General features: G+C 34.2%; 2 protein-coding genes across 3 annotated transcripts; both read right to left on the bottom strand.

The window, feature by feature from the left end:
- Positions 1 to 8,918: 8,918 nt before the first annotated feature.
- On the bottom strand, positions 8,919 to 14,979 carry LOC114757110 (uncharacterized). Of its 2 annotated transcripts, XM_028946097.1 has the most exons (8): positions 14,473 to 14,979; positions 13,165 to 13,224; positions 12,732 to 12,980; positions 12,460 to 12,536; positions 11,920 to 11,996; positions 11,114 to 11,246; positions 10,811 to 11,021; positions 8,919 to 9,319 (listed from the first exon to the last, which is right to left on the bottom strand). In XM_028946097.1, exons 1-7 carry the CDS (start codon positions 14,954 to 14,956, stop codon positions 10,866 to 10,868), a joined length of 1,236 nt encoding a protein of 411 aa, XP_028801930.1. In that variant the 5' UTR covers positions 14,957 to 14,979; the 3' UTR covers positions 8,919 to 9,319; positions 10,811 to 10,865. The 2 variants fall into 2 exon arrangements, with proteins under 2 accessions (XP_028801930.1, XP_028801931.1); XM_028946098.1 differs by lacking the exon at positions 13,165 to 13,224.
- A 1,414-nt stretch (positions 14,980 to 16,393) lies between these two features.
- On the bottom strand, positions 16,394 to 21,309 carry LOC114757098 (ribonucleoside-diphosphate reductase large subunit). Its single transcript, XM_028946084.1, has 17 exons — positions 20,884 to 21,309; positions 20,533 to 20,594; positions 20,357 to 20,444; positions 19,955 to 20,218; positions 19,570 to 19,810; positions 19,417 to 19,493; positions 19,117 to 19,287; positions 18,919 to 19,011; positions 18,686 to 18,835; positions 18,484 to 18,570; positions 18,149 to 18,313; positions 17,942 to 18,061; positions 17,602 to 17,804; positions 17,365 to 17,514; positions 17,140 to 17,287; positions 16,917 to 17,000; positions 16,394 to 16,838 (listed from the first exon to the last, which is right to left on the bottom strand). The coding sequence occupies exons 1-17, from the start codon at positions 21,109 to 21,111 to the stop codon at positions 16,731 to 16,733; spliced, it is 2,439 nt and encodes an 812-aa protein (XP_028801917.1). The 5' UTR covers positions 21,112 to 21,309; the 3' UTR covers positions 16,394 to 16,730.
- Between the last annotated feature and the right edge of the window lie 204 nt (positions 21,310 to 21,513).

The raw sequence follows: 21,513 nt of genomic DNA, 5'->3' as shown, positions 1-21,513 counted from the left end.
CAATTACCAAAAAGCAACAGGGTTAGATAAGGGAAATAGAATTTAATATAATTCTTATAAGTATTTTTTATTATTTAAATCTATTTTTAATTTAATAATTATTATTATTAACAGTGTTAGATAGGAGAATTTTTCATTACTCAACCTCTATCGAGATTCTTCAATCGTAAAATCTACTCGTGATAGTTTATGCTGAAATGTGCAATCAGGATTGAAACACAATTTATCCATATTTCAAAAACTTTAACCAAACAAAATAAATAGACTATATAATCACTTATTTGGATTCAAACGGGTTTATTTGAGCTCCTATTACTTAACCAAATATGCACTAAATGATTTTAACCCATCAATTCTTATGCTTTTCTGATCTTTAAGTATAAAATTTATTTTGTAGTAGAATTTATACTGCAAGATGAGTCTTACATTTAGGATCAGAGTAATACTTAACATATTAATTAACTTCTAGAGGCTTGATTTGCTTTCATTTTCTTTATTGAAGTGTTTTGCTTCTGTAAAACAATTGACGCGTCAATCACACTGCCTAATATGTCATGGAGCTGCTTAAACAAACAAAACCTCTTATGATGCAATGCATAACCTGTTAACTTCACGGTTAACGCGTTAACAATCTGGAAAAAAAAAGGTCTATATATGACAATCTTAAAAAACGGCTTGTTTGTGTTTCTAACGGCTATATTTCTCAATTGGGCTAAGGTATATGTAGAACAAAATACAGCATAAGGATAATGTGCATCTAATACTTAAAGTATTTTTTTAAAAGCTATCAGTATCCTAACGTATTTCATGATTTATACAGTATCTTAAAATATTTTGTTGCGTGTGTCCAATTTTTTGAAGTATTTTGTGATGTAATTTTGCCTGTAAAATATTTTTGGAGTTAATTTTTTGTCACTTTTCTTTGCATATTTTCCGTATTTATCTTAGTACTCATTCTTAACACTTTTAATAATGAGTTTTGCAATTTTTTTTGGGTAATCATCTTAAACAGTATATAGACTAATCTTCCATGTTTCTAAACTTAATCTTTAATTATTCATTTATTTTCATCTAAATAAAACACAAAAATATTGTAACAATGCCTGCCAAAACTTGCGCTGTTTTGATCGTTCAAAAGAAAAGAGGTGAAGCTCCAGTCAAGCAAAGAATCTAATTGTTTATTACTTTTATTTACAACTACCGATTAATTTATGAAATTATTGATGTACTTAACCACTTAATTATTTACTATTGCTTCCGGTAAAAAAAAAATAATTATTTACTGTTGTTTTTAAAAATTTTCCCAAATTTTTGTGTCATAAATTTTCTCAACCAAGCAGATGTTATAAATGGCTATAATCTAAGTTTCTTCTTCTTAAATATTCTTTTCTATTAATTATTAGATTTTATATAAAATAAATAATCTTTAGTTTTGTAAAATACGGCATGTAAGCCCAATACCCTCTACAAAATCTAATCAGTCTTAGGCATAAAATAGCCATTGCATCTCTGTACAAAAACTCAAATCCTATAGGGGGATACCAAACCTCATGGAAAACCAAAATCCTAAGTAAAACTTGAATTAGCAAATCAGTCAGTCGATAAGATGTCAAAATATTACTTATTTTATGTAGAATAGTAACCAATAGGAAAAAAACATTTGAAAAGTTGGGACATTATAAGAAGCGGTAGAGAGTAGGGCACTGGAGGTCGTTCGCCTATGGTTGGATAGGAGGCTTCAATGTGATGTTGGATCCCCTGCCACTCGATCATGGGCTTAGTGCATCTTATCACCAAAATATGCAGAGGCTGTTAATCTGCCCACCAGGTTTGAGGACAGAGAATTTCCCTTCCAGGACCTCATTGAGCGGGCAAAAATGCTTTCAAGTCAATTAATATGGCCTTGCAGGAAAGTAATATGGCCTTTGTATAGTAATCTAAATTTTTGCATCTTTAGCTGTGGGGGTTGATCAAAGACAGTTAGCTTATTATTCTGTAGAAACAAGAATTTAAAAACCAATCTAGTCATTGAATTGAGCAAAGATAGTGGTAGTTCAAACATCAATAGCCAAACCATGTTGAATTTTAGTTATATCGGTTATGATTAATTTAATATTTTTCTGATTTCAGACGTCAAGTATAACATTAGAAATGACTACATGCTACTTCTAATCCTTAATATTAGAATTAGTTGACTAATTTGAGTAGATTAAAAAATTAGTTAAGTTATTTATAATAATTATATGTTGTCTTTTCTAAAATATCCTTACTAATCAAGTGTATTGACTAGAACTACTATTATTATAAGGACTACCTTGAAAAAAAAATGAATAAATATGAAAGACAAAATGAATTGAGGTCTTATATTAGAACCAAAATAAAAGTCAAATGAACCATTATATTGAGAGCTGAAGGTAGTATAAAATATTATTTTACAAAATTAAATTTATAGGATGATTTTATTTTTAATTAAAAATTGTTACAAGGCTCGGGTTTGAGAGTCAGGATTCATCACTCCAACTTATGATGAGTCAGGCCGAAATGCTGCGAATTTTCTGCTTATATTAAGAAATTCTACTATTGAATTTCTGCTTACAAAAGTCATTTCTGCTTAAAAATACCAGTTGAGAGTGTGATACTTGACGAGATCACTGTTGAAGCTTTTATGGATGAAGGAATGGGGTGGCTTCATTTCTTGGAGGCCCTGTCAAGAAGATGAAAGAATAATGCAAGCGTCTTTATTTAGTTATAAAGGGGAATCTGAATTTATATTTGAAGATTATAATTAATTTAAGTATTAAAAACCAACAAATAGGCAAATTTAACCGATTAAAATTAACAATTCATTTACCTCTAAATTTCTATGATCATCTTTTACTAAAACTCCATATTTATATTATATAAGTCTCAAAATTTTCTCTAACACTATAGTATACTGTCATTAGGAAGTCTAAAATATATAGGAAATATTCATAAAGAAAGTTTAATGAAAGGAAGTAATATTATATACCTAAATTATCTTCAAAGTTTGTCCTCTCATTTAAAATGACCGTGGCTCTGTTCTCTCCCACACTCTTTCTCTCTTTTCCTCCTTCTCTCACGCACTCTCATCTTTTGCTTCCTATTCTCTTTTATTCTCCAATTAATTCCAACCACCCTTCGTCAAGTTTTTCTCTTTGCATTGACTCTTCCTCCCCAGGTCTTCCTTCTCCCCCCAAGTCTTCTTTCTTAATCAAGGGCTCAACTTTCCACCGAATTGGGTGGAAAGCTGTCCTTTTTTTTAATATATTAAAATATTATTATTTTATTATAATAATAAAATATTATTATTTATTTATTTTTCACTATTTTTTAAACATAAATCCTAAAAATTAATTTAGGATATTACAAGTTTCATAGCATTATTGATATGATTCTCACAAGTTATATTACGTTTTTTACCAATGCCACATCTCGATTTTGTTCAAGACAAATACTACTTCCGGTTTTTAATATAAGGTTTTATTTGATTTTATTTTGATTCTAGATATAAGACTTCAATCCACTTTGTCTTTCATATTTTTTTTTCCAAGATAGTCCTTCTAATAATAGTAGTTCTAGCTAATATACTTGATTAGCAAGAATATTTTTAAAAAAATAATACATATTTACTACAAATACGTAACTTAACTTCTTTTTTTAATCTATTCAAATTGGTCAACTAACTCTTATATTTACAACCGGAGGTAGTAATATATTAAAAAAAATTTCCCACCACATGATGTCGAAGACGGCTTTAAATAAAACCCTTCTAGGTGCCAGGAAGGGTGAGCAAGAAAAGGCAATCAATCGTGATGATGATTAGCTTAACACAAGTTCTGATCTTTGGTGTTGGGTTAGTGGCTGCCTTACTTTTGTATCACTTCATCAACCCCAACCCCAAACCAGGTTATGATTACTTTTTGTTGGCCTTGCAATTACCAGCCGCTTTCTGCAAACTTCAAGCTCAGCAGAGAAAGTGCAATCCAGATCCTCCACTTCCCAAACACCAAGATAAGTTTACCATTCATGGACTTTGGCCTCAGTTGAATAATGCGAACCCTCCATTATATTGTTCGCCGGCGCCGACCATGCAAGATGCTGATGTAAACTCTCTTAAATAAATATTTCTTTTGTTACTTTCTTCCTCTTCCCAATTAATATATATATATATATATATGCGCTTCAATGCAGCTTAAAGCATTCAAGCAAGATCTGCTTGATTACTGGCCGGATTTGGTTTCTGCTCAAAGCTTCCAAAGCAGCAAGGGTTTTTGGCTAAGGGAGTGGAACAAGCACGGAACATGCTCTTCAAACAAGTTCAATCCACAACAGTATCTCGGAATAACTACTGGTCTTGCCAAACAACATTCTAAAGGCATCTTTGATGGACTTGTCAATAAAGGAGGTAAGGGGAAAGAAAATGGTTGGGTATTATTTAATGTGCAAGGGATGTATGGAATGATTATTTATTACGGCAAGTAATTGGATTTCATTTTAATTTGTTTCAGCGATCAAACCAGATGGAACTATTCTACTTGGGAAGGCAAACATAGAAAAAGCAGTTAAGGGCATCACGGGTCATAATCCAAAAGCTATCATAGTTCAAAAGCTGCTTCTTGAGATTCGTCTGTGTGTCGAGAAGCAAGGGAAGGCTCTCTTCGATTGTTGACTTGCAGCTTCTTAAGCTTTATGGCCTGTAAGTCTATTTTCCAGTTGCGAAGATTTATTTTTGTTATATCTGAATCTTTATCCTAAGCAAACGACTCCTATTGATTTCTCGCCCCCTAACAGTTTGGGCGCCGTCAAGTTTTCATTCACGAGACCATAAGACAGCTGGATGAACGACACACATGTTTCTTAGTCTTCAAGTACCATCTTATTCAAGTCTTGAGTGTTTGATTCCTATAACAAAGTACTCCTCCGATCATAAATATAAGACCCAATTTATAGTGTAATTTTAAACCCAATTTCTAATATAAATTATATTACAGATTGGGTCTTATATTTAGGATTTGAGGACTGTCATTTAATAATAGTGATGTCTATGTTTGACATAGAACTGCCACCCATGTCTTCACCACATGATTTTCCTCGCATGATATCAATTTGATATAGAATGATGCAAGTATATTTAAATAGCTCAACACTTGATAATAATATGAAGAATTTTTTATTGAAAAAATAAGGTTAATACTATCATTTTTAGTTCCTAAAGTTTAACCTCATTTTGGTTTTGATTCTTGAAATTTAACTTTATTTAGTCCACCTAAAAAATTTTGGTCACTATAATCGTGTTTTTGATCTCTAAGACAAATCAAAACCACTAATTTCAAATTTCAGAAACCAAAACCAAAACAAGATCAAATTTCATTGAGTAATTAGACATATTAACATTAGTCTGAAGCGATGACTTTACTTGAGTTTTAAAATTAATCTACGACATAAAAGTAGGTATGCTTTTCCATGCCTTGAAAAAAAATCTCAAAAATGAGTTGTGTCGTTTGTAAGTAGTGCGACTTGTCATAACAAATTTTCACGTTAAAATCTACAAATATAGAAGAACTATAAAAGAAGATGAGAGTGTCACTGCACTTCACTTAGTTGATATCTTCATATCATAACTCTCATTTTACATCTCATTATCACCACTTTACTTTACTTATCTCACATTTAGTATCAATGAACTTTTCATATCTCAATTTAGCTTATAGCTAGGCTTTTGCCGCCCTCACTAAATCATAAACATAATCCGAAAATAAACAATAATAAAATATAAATTGATAAATAAGCATTGTTAAATATGTATATATGTGTTTGTGTTGTGTATGTGTTTGTGTGATTGTCAACAAATCCGAAAAAGTTAAATTTTACGATTTCATATGAAAGTTTAAAAAAAAAAAAAAGCAATCGATTTGTAAAATGAATGAAGGAGAAAACGGTCTCACATTCGAATTTATTGTTTTTGGGGGGTTGTAATTAAATCGGTCACATTCTCATCAAATTTAAAAAGCACCAAAAACCTTTTGCCAAACTTTTTTTTTTTAACCAGCTCTGCCAAACTAAAAAAATATTTAATTTATTTTGCATTGACTCCATTGAATGAAGTCGAGACATACTTTATTATATACTCACAGAAGTTAGGGAGGAAAAAACAAAAAACATGACAATCAAACTTGGAAACGAATACTGACGTCTATTTTTTTTATTATTGACAATCAGATTGCAGACACGTTAACAACATTTGCTGAAACCTTAACATTTTTAAAGTTGAGGCTAATTAGTAGTGTCCACATCATTAGTGATTAGACGCCGTACAATAATCTTATAAATTAGAGATCTAGTCTTGGTCTTCTTGGTTTTTTTAATTATAATTAAAGAGACTAGAGTATTGAGCATTATAAATTATTCCAAGTTTTTTAGCATTCATATATTGCATCTTGAAATTTGTTCAACAAATTAAAAATTAAAAAGAAAAGAATGCCATCACATGATGTGGAAGTGAGAATCTGAATAATAGAAAGAGAGCAAGTGACGCAAGTGTTTCTCATTTGATAATTGTGTCACTATATGATGATCCCAATATTAAAAACATCAAGGGATATCGATCGGTCTTGGTCTTCTTTATTTATTACAAGAGATTAGATTGTCGGCCATTTTAAATTATTCCAAGTTCCCTATCATTCATAAAATTCTGAACAGTACTAAGCCTTTAACCAATATTACATCTTGATATCTGTACTAGAAATATATATACATTAAAAAAAAGAAAAAAGAAAAAAAAAAGGCCTGCACATGATTCTGAAAATGGCCATATATGTAAAACCCTCACAGCTAGCACCAAATATCAAGCAAGAAAAGGCAAGCAAATCATGATGAGCATCTTAAAGCAAGTTTTGATATTTGGTGTTGGGTTAGCGGTGGCCTTAGTTTTATACCACTTCATCAACTACACTACCAAGGATTCAAACCAGCTCACAAGTGCCGTCCAACTCAATCCGGGATTCGATTATTTTGTGTTGGCCTTGCAATGGCCAGCCGCTTTCTGCAATATTCAACGAAATAAGCCAAGAAATTGCAATCCAGATCCTCCATTGCCCAAACACCAAGATAAGGTCACGGTTCATGGACTTTGGCCTCAGTTGAATGGTGGAGTGTCTCCATTATATTGTTCACCAGTGCCTCCTCTGCAAAGTAGTGATGTAAACTCTCTTTTACTCATATTATTTATTCTTAAATACTTTATATATTACTTCTTGCTCCTTGTTAATACTCCTGTACATATGTGTGTGTGTGTCAACGCAGCTTAGTGTATTCCAGAATAATCTGCTTGATTACTGGCCGGATTTTTTTTCTGCTCAAAACTTCCAAAGCAGCATGGGTTTTTGGAAAAGATAGGGGAACAAGCACGGAAAATGCTCTTCAAACAAGCTCAAACCACAATAGTATCTCCGAATAACAATTAGCCTTGCAAGGAATCATGCGAAGCACATTTTTGATGAAATTTTTAAACAAGGTAAGGGGATCGAAATTGGTCTGCACTCCCTCTTGTTCTTATTATAAGAGACTTTGTAGAAAGTATTTTTGGTTTTTTTTTTATAAAAACCTGTGATAGTTTCAACAAGCATTAAATATTTTTTCGTATATGCTTATATTTGATAAAGGTATTAAGAAAGAGTATAAATTAATACTCCCTCCTGTTCATGATACATAATCTGCTTCTAAAAGGATGATTTTGTCCAAAATATGTCACTTGAAGAGTAATTAATACTTATTTATAATTTTTTTTGTGCAATCAGTGCTTAATTACAAGTCCTTCTATTTTTCTCTTTCCTTCGCAACCTCTTTTAATATGAATAAAATTGAAAAGTATTCAATTAACTACTACTTTTTAGATTTAATGAATCGTTAAAGTGACTTTAATTGTAGACTAAAGGAAGTAATGTTGGGGTTCAATGTAGTTAATAGGGTAATCTTAGAAATGATTACTCGAATTTCATGACGAATTTAAATAGTTTTAACTACTTGGGAAATTTAATTTGACAATCCTTTTTTTCCCCCCTTTTTTATCCAATCTTTATTATGTGCTCAGTTTTAGTGCTGGTCATTCCGTAACGTTGTTACTTGGGTGATGTGGCACTAACCACCTCCTCCCTCAGGCCCTAGCCTCCACTCCACCGGTCAGTCTTCAAACCGTCATATCTCTCATAATCATGAGCTCTCTCTCCACCATCAGCGTCTTTATCTCCTTTTCCCAAACTAATCCTATTAGTATTCCCTTGATAATAATATAGTAGAAGAAAGAAGAAGAAAATTAAAAAAAATAATTAGGGCATTTAAAAAAAATCATATTAATTAATTTAACTAACATTTTTAATATACTTAAATTAATTAATTAAGTCTTACATTAAAAAATAGAAGAGTATTAGATATCATTTTATTAGTATATAAAAATTGGATGGTAACGTGTAAGGTGAGAGGCTGCCTTCGGTTCAATTGAGCAAAAATGTTGTTATTGGTATTCAAAAATATAGTTTAACAAAATTAATAAATGTTTCACAATTTAAGAGAAAAAAATCATGAGCCGTAATATTTACATTATGACATAATTACTTTTATAGTTTCATAATACACACATATCTTGCATATTTCCCTCTGATTTATAAAGTATTGATGTAAAAAGTATACCTTAGGAAAATAATTTAAAATTTTCAAAAATAAAAAATAGTTGACTAGTTCAAACTTCAAGATAGTTCCCGATTTTACCCTCGAAAAAGTAAAACTTAATCCTTCCTCATAACCCTTTTCAAAATTTAAGTATAGAACTTCAATTGTAGATGATGCTTCAAGTATATTTTTCAGTTTCTGAGCCAATCAATCCCCAATTCACACAGCCATCATTTTCCATCATTTTAAATAAAACATTCACTTTAATCATTAGGAACAAATTGAGCTTACAGTTCCTAAAAAGTCTGTAACTGGACTTCCAGGGAAGCAACAGAAAGATCCCTGGGAAACATTTGTCCAAACTTTAATAATTTACAAACGAATTCCAAACTTATATCCATAACTCTAGTACAGAGAAAACTGGGTATTCTAAGTAGGATTACTGGGTGTCCATTTCTAAACAAAAAAAAACAACTTGGGACCACCTGAGGCGTGATTCTGGGACAAAATGGTCACCAGCTGATGCAAAATTTATTCACAGTTTGGTCTCGTATCATGGTATCTAATTCCTAACAGCTAAGTATGGAATAGTGTACATGGACGAGAAAACAAGCTTCCTTCCATTGCATCTATCCTGCAAAAGAGAGAGTAAACATAGCAGTCTGAAAACATAATTTACAGTTTAGCCACTGTCATGTCCCCGTAATTACTTTATCCTCTGGTGACCTAAAGTGAGTCTCGACACGTAACCATCTTATAGGAACTTCAGTTTTAATTTTAACATAAATATTCTGCATTAATTAGCTTTGGCAACCACTTGTGGTTTTGCCCAATCAATATTTAACCAATTTCGTCTTCCCACGTGGATCACCTACGATAGAAAGCATTTTTTAAATATCTCTAGTTTAAGGAGAACTTTGAAAACAGCAAAATTTTGAGAGCATATAGAAAAAATTTAGAATGTCGGGACTTACTGAAAATCAATGTGAAATATAGGGAGTAAACGGTTAATGTTTTACATATTAAAACGATGAACAATTTAAGGGAAAAGTAACTTGGAGGTCCTTATGCCTTTAGTCAGTTTTGAATTGGGTCTTTAGATTTTATTTTCTTTTTATTGAATCCTTTAATTTTCAACTGGTAAGCCTTTTAGTCCCTACTGTCAAATAAAAGCAAGCACAGTTAAAATTTTTCATTAGAAAGCACTGAAATATGTTCAGGGTCTGCCTCTTCCGCCATTAACAAGCACTCAGACCAAGCTTTCCTCCCTCCCTTGCTCAGTCCCCAATATCTTCTCCTTCCTCGTCATTCTCCTACCCTTATTATTCCTTCCCACATGTAACACTTTCTCACTTTGAAATTGGGGTAAATGGGTCTTGATAATTAGCGAGTCTCACAAGAAATCACGTTACTCCTAACCCCGAAAATGAAAATGGCAAGCACCTGATGTAGAGGTTTTGGGAACAATAAACACATATCGCATGGGTATGGTGTAAGATATTCCCAAAACGTCAAAATTCATAGTGACACTTTGTAATATAAGTGGTTTTGAATTAAGGAGGGGGGAAATGCAATCAAATCCTACACCTTGTTATATCAGAAGATTGAATAGTGGGAAAGGATAAGTTGAGGATTGAGCGAATGACGGAAGAAAGCTTGGTCTGAGAGCTTGGGTATGGTGGAAAGAGACATACCGTGATTTAACAGAAAATCTTAACAGTGTTTGTTTTTATTTAATGCAAGGACTAATAGATCTAACAGTTAAAAATTAAAGGACTTGATAAAAAAGAAAAAAAGTCTAAGGACCCAATTCAAAACTGAGTAAAAATACAAGGACCTCCAAATTACTTTTCCCACAATTTAATCATCCCAAATATGCTCTCCTTAATTCTTGAACATTTTTCATAGTATTTGACAATTGAAAATATTTTTGAGGCTAATATCTCGTAACTGAAACTTCAGGCATAATTCTTGTAATAGCCTAAAAGACTGGAAAATATCCAAGAACAAAATGAATCGGACATTTGACAATAAAATTGTTCTACGTTTTAACATTCACATGATTATTTATTTGTTTAAATCAAACTATGAAAGGTAAATTAAATACTAGAAGCAGGGATGCTACCTGGTCAGCAACTTGGAGAAAATAAAGTTTATTAACTATGCACTTCTGTGGTTCATCATTTGCCCGAATATATAGTCTCCTCGATTCTCCTAATTACAACGCTAAGACTTGCACCACTTTCCAGGGCTTTAACAACAGCTCGATGTGTGGATTTATGCCACTTGAGAAGATTGTAAGATTGCAAAACCGACCATCTTGCTCGATTAGACATCTGCTCAGTGCAGCAACATGAAATTTAGTATTTCAGTATGGCAAAGATAAAACAGGACAATCAAGACAAGTGCATCTGATTTATAGAGGGACCTCAGCTACAGATAATGGAGGATCAAGTAGAAGACAGATGCCTCTAAATAGATTCTCGTCATTTTCTCCACCCTCTGCCTCTCCATAGACGAGAGCTTCAGCTGCAATGCCTGCAAAAAGCACCACGCAGTACCTAAACAATTGGTTGTGCAAACCATCAGCATCACTTGAAAAGCTGAAAAGAACTGAATAATAAGACTCAAGTTAACAGCTTCTATATTCCAGATAAGCATTGCACATTTCCTTCTTTATTTCCACCAGACAGTTTTCAAAAAGAATATGCTATTTGCACTTTCAAGACAAAATAGCCTGTTAGACAAGGATCCAATGCCTAGTCTGGCTATGACCAAGATTATTAATTGAATTCTAGTCACAGAAAACAAACTTCTAAATCTAAAAACACACACCAAGAGATTTGGCTCATTTTTCTCCATCCACACACAGCAAGCCTAGTCACGGGGCTCCTTCACCTTGAATGGTTTAACAAATATATAGTATCATGCAACTAGATGGAGATATAACAGATAAGTTAGTTTTGAATGGAACAAAAGATGGATAGGAAATTGCATTTTCCAATCCTAACTAAGAGAAGGGCCAGAGCTCAAGTGCCAGAAAACTAAGATCCCGTTGCTTGATAGATGATAAACGAAATTTTACTCAGTTTTCATTCATAACCAAATAACCCGCATAACCAGTTAACTACCCATAAAATAAAAATAAATAAATAAAATCTTCACTCAATAGGACTTGGCATGAAACTGCTTAGTTCAACATAAAAGCTCTGCAACTGTAAATGTTTTACCCACCTATCAAAGGCAGTTCCATCAAGTCGTCCTTCAGCAAGGTCATTGGCAACCTTCTCATCCCAAAACTGAGTTCCCGCCTGTTAAAATATTTTCATTGAATGAAAAAGGCACGTAAAGCCTAGTGAAGATATATAAATGGAAATGAGAGGAAGTGGATGAGAGAAAATTTATTACAGGAGAAATGTAGGAGATAAAATCGACTAGCATGGATCTGTGAAAAGTGATAAATATCAAAATACGTTACAATTTGGAAACTTTACTATCAAAGTTGTTTTGCCCTTTTTCACCCAAAAAAAAAAAAAATTGCCTTGCCAAGGCAAGAAAGAGGATGCTTAAGGTGAGGAGCAAAAGAAGAAAATGAAACCAAACACAGAATATCCAAAGTATGAAATAAGAACCTTGTATGGAAATAAAACTTGTGGAAAGTATGGCACTAAAAGCGAAACCTAGATTTAATGGCACCTCAAAATTGCCAAGGGTAAGCCAAACAAGAACCGATAAAATTACATATTAATACACCATAATATAAGAGTATAGTACCTGTCCCTGAATGCCCATTTGCATCGCAACTATTGGGTCTAAAATCACCCCACGAATTGGGCAACCCATCAAGTATGCTGTGATAGCACCAGATCAATTCTTGTAAGATGTTATATACATGACTGAGAAAACTTATCATCACATACCATGTCACAAGTAGAACCCATAATAGAGAAAGTACCCCTTTGGTCCTAAATATAAGACCCATCTGTAGTATAAATTACACCAGAACATGGGTGTTAACATTTAGGACCCGGAGGAATATAATTTACCTGTCAAGAGATGTCCTGCTTCATGAATTAGGATGCGGCGCCTATATGGCGGCCAATAGCTTGAGATTTGTGCTAAACAAGTACCACCGAGGAAGATAGAATCTATAAAGGCTAGACCTAATATTGCCGCAAGGTTGGGTCTTACGTCAATCCCTTGAGAAATGAGAAAGGATGCCCCACCAAAAAAGGCTATCAAAACAGCACTTGAAGTTCCTGAAAGACCCCACTTCTTTGGAGCAAGTTTAGACACTAAACAGAAGTAGAGAGAACATGGTGAGACTAAATTGGAGGTCATAAGATAAGCACTGGCAGGAACAACTTCAGTAACTACTATTTATTCAAATATGATACAATTAATAACGGCTGCTGAAGTGAGAATTAGAGCCATTTACAGCTTGGGGAAAATATCTGTTGGTCAGAAATTCATGTGCACCTTCTAAACCAGTTGAGGACTTCACAACATCAGGTGTAATGTTCCTTGGGCCCTCTAGAACTATACAAGATGAAAATTCAAAAGAAGGAAAAAGAAAAAGTAAGAAACACTGGCCATCAGAAGCAAACTCTGTACCAGCTGACTAGTTAGAGCAGACTTTATTAATATAAATCAATTTACTTCGCTATCCTCAGGCCATCAAGTATTTATGTCGCAGCTCACCGCAAAATATAGTATAACAGCCGTCATATGTCATAGCACAGGAGGAGATACAGCAAATGATAAATATATAACAGGTATTTTTTCATCACTGAAGTTGTTTCTGGTTCAAGGTTTATGCATATTATAGTGCCCTGTAGAGAGATGGTTAATATTTGAAACAACGTGGCAGTGTTCAGCAAGGAAAGTTTTGCCTTTGTAGTCAGAAATTCTGGTTGTATTTTTCCATGGTGGATCATATTTTCTTTTCATTGTTATTTACTCTTTTTGTGAGAATTGTTTTTTACCTTTTGGGTATAATTTCCAAGCATTTGGAGACTTACTTTGCCACAAAAATCTTACTATAACTTTTCTGATTACTTCGCATGATAAATTCAGCTTAATTTGTTGATTTATATTCCAAGAAGGAGTTGATTTTAAGCTACCGGAGAAGGGAAGAAACCTGGGGTTTCACTGACATCTACAGTGAACACAAGCAACATATAATTTTTGCACCATCAACCTCCTAACACCATTAATAGGATAACGGGAAATGTATCTTGGATACAAAGACAGTGCAGCATGTCTTAATTAGAAACAGAGGGAACGAGTTGGTTGTCAAACAAAAGTGCAAGAGGCAGTCTAAGAGATTGCCTATCGCCTCCTTTTTAGTATATTTAGTCTGATTATTCAAAAGATGTATGTTTGACGATGTCCTGCTAATGATCTTACTCCTCAAAAGAAAGTGATAAGCTGAATGCCCTTTGTGCAGCTGTTACCTACGCCAAGTTCCTACTTCCAAGCACCAAATCAGACTGATAAGAGAATGTGAGTAAATGAAGCACTGGAACTGAATAGTAAAATTAAACTAGGGAAATTGAATCGGAATTTTAAATCACAAACGGAGGGGAAAAGAAATTTGTAAACATTTCTGACAAATATTTCAGCAGCCTACGCAAGTGCTCCACCAGGCGCCATTTTAACTTGAACCATGATTCATAAACTTGAGATGAGAATGCAAAGACTATAGAATAAAGTGACTTAATTTTCCACAATTCCAGGTCCAAATAACTGCCCAAAAAACAGAAAATTAGAACAAAAACAACTCACCAATATTCCTGCATTTTCCAAAATTAGGCAGAAAACCCCTATCCTTCAACAACTTATAGGCATTAGCCACTAGCTTCATGTTATCCGCATTCAAACACGTGTCCAGGACCTCCCAATCCCTTTGGGGCCCAAATAATTGTAGCTCACGGAACCGAGACTCAAAGGAGTCAGCAGCGGAAGGAGGAGTAGAACCATCAAATAGCTCAACTGGATTTTCGTTTTCGATGGATTTCAAGAATCTCAGAGCCGTCGCGAGGTCTTTACGCTTCACTGCCTCCTCGTATTCCCGCCATTCTCGCAAAGCTCTGATTGCCTGTTGGTTCTGGTGGGGGATGTATGGCCTCGCATACAAAAGCTTCCTACTCACAGGAAAGATGGTTCGATGGAAACAAGAAGAAAATCCGTGGGAAAACGGCTGTGAGATGAAAGAATGAGAGAAAATTTCGATGGTGGGGGAAGAAGCGTGGTGCAGAGGGAGAGCCATAACATGTTAGAAAAGCAATATCTCACCGCTAAAGTCAATTTCCGTTTTATATACATAAATATATATATATATATATATTATTTTCACTTTTTAATATAAGAATTTATTTGATTTTTATTTCAATCATAAATATAAAACCCCAATCCACTTTTTTTAAAGTAATTCTTGTAATAATGATAATTTTAACAAACACAATTGATTAGTTAAGATATTTTAATAAAGACAATACATATTTATTACAAATAATTAATTTAATTAAGTTATTTAATCTACTCAAATTAATTAACTAGCTCTTATATAAAAGCTAGTTGATTAATTTAAATAGATTAAAAAAATTAGTTAAATTAATTATTTGTAATAAATATGTATTGTTGTACTTAAAACACCCTTACTAATTGAATATATTACCTCCGATTCTTAATATAAAATCCTATTTGACTTTTATTTTGATCCTAAATATAAGATCTTAATTCACTTTGTCTCTCATATTCATACATTTTTTTTCAAAGTAACCCTTTTAACAATGATAGTTTTAGTCAATACACTTATTAACAAAGATATTTTAAAAAAGATAACATTTATTTAGAACAAATAACTAACTCAACTTACTTTCTTAATCTCCTCAAATTAGTCAACTGACCCTTATAATTAAGACCGAAGATAATATTAACTAGAACCACAATTTAATAAAACATTTAACATGTTTAACTATTATAAATAAATAAATATAAAAAACAAAATAAATTAAGATCTTATATCTATGACTAAATTAAATGTCAAATTAAATTAAACTGCTTGCAAACATGGATCAAACATCAGTTTTTTTGGGCCAGCAGTTAAATATCATTTTTGCTCTTAAAACATTTTCTCATCGCCAAGCAATGAGCATCCTGGAATATTTTTTCCTGCAATGTCAAAATTTGACACTTCTAATAATTCAACTCATTATAAATCCCCCCTTCAAAAGATTTAAATGTTTGGATAAATAATTTTAAATTTGAATTTGAGATTTAAAATCTCACCCAAAATTTGTGCATTTAAAATTTTTTATTTGAGTACCATAACAAACTTTGAATTTTAATAATTAAATTCAAATGATTTTTGAAATAACTAAGCTAGACAGTAAAAGAGAAGATTTACAATTATAAAGAATTATGATAAGAAAACTTATTGCATCCAAATTCATCAATTTTTATCTACTTTAATAGAGTTGGTTTAAACCCAGATCCTCAATCGATTTTTCAACCTTCGATTCGTTGGTTAAAAAGAAACCTGCCATTCTGCTTATGTATGTATATTCAATTTTCTCTCCTTAAACGAATAACAATAAATTCATGCCCATATCTTATTGTTTAATCAAAATACACTAAACATATTCAACTTAAAATCTATTAAAACTATGTGTAGGAATTTTATTATTAATTAACGACGAACTACTAAAATATAAACAGCATCAACCGTATATCACATGCAAAAGCACCAGTTTTACAGATAACGTTCTGATACATTTGTTTAGCGCGCAGAATTTTATTTACTATTTAGATACAACTATGGAGAAAATAACATTAAACATCTATCATATATAAGTAACAAGCGAAACTGATATATACAAAGCTAAAGAAATCATCTTAAGCTTCAGACAAGCACGTAGTATTTGACTAGTGAATCAAATCACGTAGATTCTCGGGCTTACTGTCATTCTTCTGTATTGTAATGATCAAAAGGTAAAAGCCTAATGTTGTTCAGGCGATGTCATTCCAATATAGGATCATTCTTAACTTCCACAAGCTAAACACCCTGCACGGTTTGTCAAAGAACATACCATTTGTGCCATCTTGGTACCATCATCTTCCTCTTCTTTCTCCTCCACCTTTGGATTGTCCTGCATTTGCAGCAGAAATCTCTTATCAATGTGAACACTAAGAACATGAAAATATAGATTATAATGAACTTCTCGTACCTTGAGAGCAGATGTATCCACAGTGAACTTGATGGCATCTGCTGCAGCTCGTGATCGGAGGTAGTACATTCCGGTCTTCAAACCCTATCAAACCCAGGCAGATGTCAATAACAATAATTTTTTTTTTTTTTAAAAAAAAGGCAATCAACCCAAGACTCATGAACTCAGGAAAATTTTCTCAGTCTGATCCAGATTTCAAAACTTGAAAAATAGAATTACATACCTTGGACCATGCATAGAAGTGCAAGGAAGTAAGCTTTCCAAAGTTAGGTTGATCCATGTGAATGTTTAAACTTTGACTCTGATCTATGTAGCACCCACGATCAACAGCCATATCAACCAATGTCCTTTGCTTGATCTCCCAAACAGTTCTGCACCATACAAATTACGTCAGTAATAATGCATCATCACCACATTTAGGTTGGTTAAAACAATGCAAATCCCATACTTGTATATGAGTTTCAGCTCATTGGGTATTTCTGGGATATTCTGAACTGAACCATTCTCATATATGATCTTATTCTTGATCGTAGGAGACCACAGTCCCATCTCAGTCAAGTCATGAAGAAGGTGCTTGTTCACCACAACAAATTCACCACTGAGAAATAAACAAACAGGATTTAGAAGGCAAGACTGGACATTAATAAAACTAGACACAACAACTGGGGGAATTGACAACACAAACCTTATAACTCTTCGACTGTAGATATTAGAAGTATATGGCTCAAAACACTCATTGTTTCCAAGAATCTGGCTGGTAGATGCTGTTGGCATAGGGGCTACAAGAAGTGAATTTCTCACTCCATTCTTTGATATCATATCCCTGAGTGCATCCCAATCCCAAAGCTTTAAGGGTATCTCACCCCACATGTCTGGCTGAAGAATCCCCTGTTCAGATACAAAAATAATTCAAAACACTTGAAACTAAATAACTTTCTATCAAAGCAGGTTCGGCTTTCACTCATGACTTTATAACGAGATTGAAAAGTGATTTCTGAATTATATATAGATATACAAACACAAACCTTGCTCATAGGACTCCCACTATATGTTTCATAGGGACCCTCCTTTGCAGCCAATTCAGATGAAGTTTTTAAAGCATGATAATATACTGTTGCAAAAATCTCCTTGTTCAACTGCTGAGCCTGCATCCCATATCCAAGTAAACTATCAAATCAAGGTACATCTAACTTAAAATGGAGACAACAAACAGCCTCAAGGAAATGATTTACCTCTGGTGAATCAAATGCCATGCCGAGCAGTATGAAAGTATCAGCAAGACCCTGTACTCCTATACCAATAGGTCTGTGACGCAAGTTTGATTTCCTTGCAGTTTCAACTGGATAGTAATTAACATCAATTATTTTATTAAGATTGGTTGTCACCACTGCAGTAACCTGACATCAGCCAAAAGCCCATGCAACCATTTAAAGTCATGTAAAGACGCGTCAGTACAAGAAAAGTACATAGGTTTTTTTCTCTTTTCTGGTTTGCCACTAAAAAGCACCCAGCTCAACTCCATCAAAGAACTTTAGGAAGAAGTGATTTGGTTAACAGTAAATGGTACCTCTGCCAGTTTATCAAAGTCAAAATATCGATTCCTGCAGCTTGTGCTACCAACAAGCTTAGATGGATGAGACTCCATCGGAACACCCTACAGTAAGCAAGATAATGAATTCCATATTGGAAGAAACCTTGTTTTGAAAAAAAAAAAAAAAAAAACCAAATAAAAACCAGTCTCACGTGTAAAGAATGCTAGAATTCCCCACCTTCTCTCTTACAAAACGAGGCAGGGCAATTGACGCCAGATTGCAGACAGCAGTCTCTATTGGACTGGTATACTGAATTATCTCAGTACACAAGTTTGAAGACTTAATTGTCCCTAGATTTTGCTGGTTACTTTTCCTATTGCAGGAGTCCTAGAAAAAAAATAAATGACTCTCAGCAAGAGGGATCAAAGCAAAATACTGTAGTTGAAATTTAACAAGTCATGGCAGACCACCTTAAAAAGCATATAAGGGGTTCCAGTTTCAATTTGGGATTTTAGGATTTCAAACCAGAGATTCTGAGCCTGAACAACCTTTTTTGCTTTTCCCTGTGTTAAGACAAAAGCACGTATGATAAGCATCACAGCAATAAACTGGAAAGGGGCAGTCAAAGCATACAATAAATATCCTACACAAACCAAGAGTGAACTTACCTTTCTTTCATAATCAAGATATAGCTTCTCAAATTCTTCACCCCAGCAATCTGCCAAACCGGGTGCTTCATTGGGACAAAACAATGACCATTGTCCATTACTCTGAACTCTTTCCATGAAGAGATCAGGTACCCATAGAGCATAGAACAAATCTCGAGCACGGTGCTCTTCCTGTAATGATAGCACCGGTTCATAAATAATAGATATTTGAAGCAGCATTTGTAGGATAAACTACCAGGACCGTTTTTCCTTGATAGAAATGAAAGAATACCGTCCGATTTCTTCTTAGGTCATTCATACCTTTCCATGATTTTTTCGTAACTCCAAAAACTCAAATATATCAGCATGCCATGGCTCCAGGTACACAGCAAATGCACCTACAAGTGCAAGGTTTATAAAGGAAAGGCATTTTACAAGAACGTTGCGAAAAAATTTGTGTGTCATAGAAAATACCTTTCCTCTTGCCTCCCCCTTGATCAACATAACGAGCAGTATCATTGAACACACGAAGCATAGGAACAATACCATTGGATGTCCCATTAGTTCCACGAATATAACTGCCTGTGGCTCGAATATTGTGAACAGAGAGCCCAATTCCTCCAGCTGACTTGCTGATGACAGCACACTCTGTCAAAGTATCAAATATACCTTCTATGCTATCATCTTTCATGCACAGAAGGAAGCAACTACTCAACTGAAAAAACACACAAAGCCAATTTTAACAAGTTATTGCCATACTCAATAAAGTAAATGGCATAAAAAAGGACAGACCAAAGGTTCACAAAACAATGAGATAAAATGAATTGACGGGTGGCAGAAGGATAAGTACTAATCATACTTGAGGTCTTGGAGTTCCAGCATTGAAAAGAGTAGGAGATGCATGAGTAAACGATCGCTGAGACATCAAATGGTATGTTCGGACAGCAGACTCTATGTCATCCTTGTGAATTCCAACAGCTACCCTCATCAGCATGTGCTGAGGCCTTTCCACAACCTTCCCTTGAACCTTTAGTAGATAGGACCTCTCAAGGGTTTTGAAACCAAAATAATCATAGTCAAAGTCTCTGTCATAGATAATCTCACTGTCTAAACGAGCAGCATTCTGCAACCAGAAAGGAAACATCACTTATGTTAGAACATGATCTGAATTAAGATATTAACAACCAGGAACAAGCTTAAATTGCACATCCCAACCAACAATACATACTGCATATAAACGAGCAGAGATAAGAAAAGATACCTTCATAATTAATTCATAGACATCATCAGCTATAAGAGGAGCCTTCAAACCAGATCTCTCATTGAAATGACTATACATGACTTTGACCCTGGAACCACCAGATTGACACTACAGTAAACAACAGATCTGCAAGCCTGAATAAACTAAACATGTATACCATTTCCAGAGATACTTACGTCTCTGAAAATGACTTTTGAGTGTTCTTGTGGAGATTAGAAACGGCAATCCTAGCAGCCAACTGCATATATGATCATGGAGAGCAAACATGCAAGAATAAACAAGCAGCGATGCGAACCTTTTAAACCAATGTTCCGTCAGAAAAGCCTATCGTCAAGTCCTTATTCAGTATACCGCCCCACAGAACAAGGATTACATATCAATTAAAAGTGATCCAGGCAAATCCCATCATCAAAATCAAGGAACTAATGACATCGAATTGAACGTAAGTCTCCTGTCAATCAAAACATACTCCCCAAAAGATCTAAAATCAAACACCTAAACCATAAGGAAGGACAAGAAAAACTCACACAAGCGTAGTCAGGGTGATTGGCAGTCATCGCAGCGGCCGTTTCAGCAGCCAATTCATCCAGTTGGCTAGTGGTTACACCCGTATAGACACCAGCACATACTTTTTGCGCCACCATGACGGGATCACAGTGCTCGGTGCTCAGTCCATAACTGAGCTTCTTCAATCGGGCGGTTATCTTATCGAAATGGACTGCTTCTTGACGCCCATCTCTCTTCACGACGTACATCTTTCACAAACCGCAGATAAGCGTTTCTCTGAAGAAGTGATCAGATTAGGCCCCAATATATAGTAGATAATGGCGGGTGAGGCGTGGGTTTCAAATTTGGAAATTAGGGTTGACTAATTGATTAAGCTTCCTGTGGAAGTTTGCAATTTGACATTTTCCCGCCAGATTGTCCGTGGTTTCGAATTGGAGGAGCCGTGCCTTTTTATCGTGTGGATTGCGGTGGCGGGTAAATGGGGCGAGCTGGCACTGTCCGGCTCCGCAGTGGGATGGGACACTAATTTAAAAAAGTTAAATAAATAATTAAAGGGAAAAAAATTACAGGAAGGCGCTGAAAGGGCAACCGCGACTCCACAGGTAAAAGCATGAGTATTGAAACTGGACTAGCTACTAAATTGTTCCACT

Source organism: Neltuma alba, unplaced genomic scaffold, assembly GCF_004799145.2.
Source record: "Neltuma alba isolate B1F8T4 unplaced genomic scaffold, ASM479914v2 tig00010560_pilon, whole genome shotgun sequence".
Lineage (NCBI taxonomy): Eukaryota > Viridiplantae > Streptophyta > Magnoliopsida > Fabales > Fabaceae > Neltuma > Neltuma alba.
The sequence above is the reverse complement of the archived record's forward strand: the minus strand, read 5'-3'. Positions and strand labels throughout refer to the sequence as shown.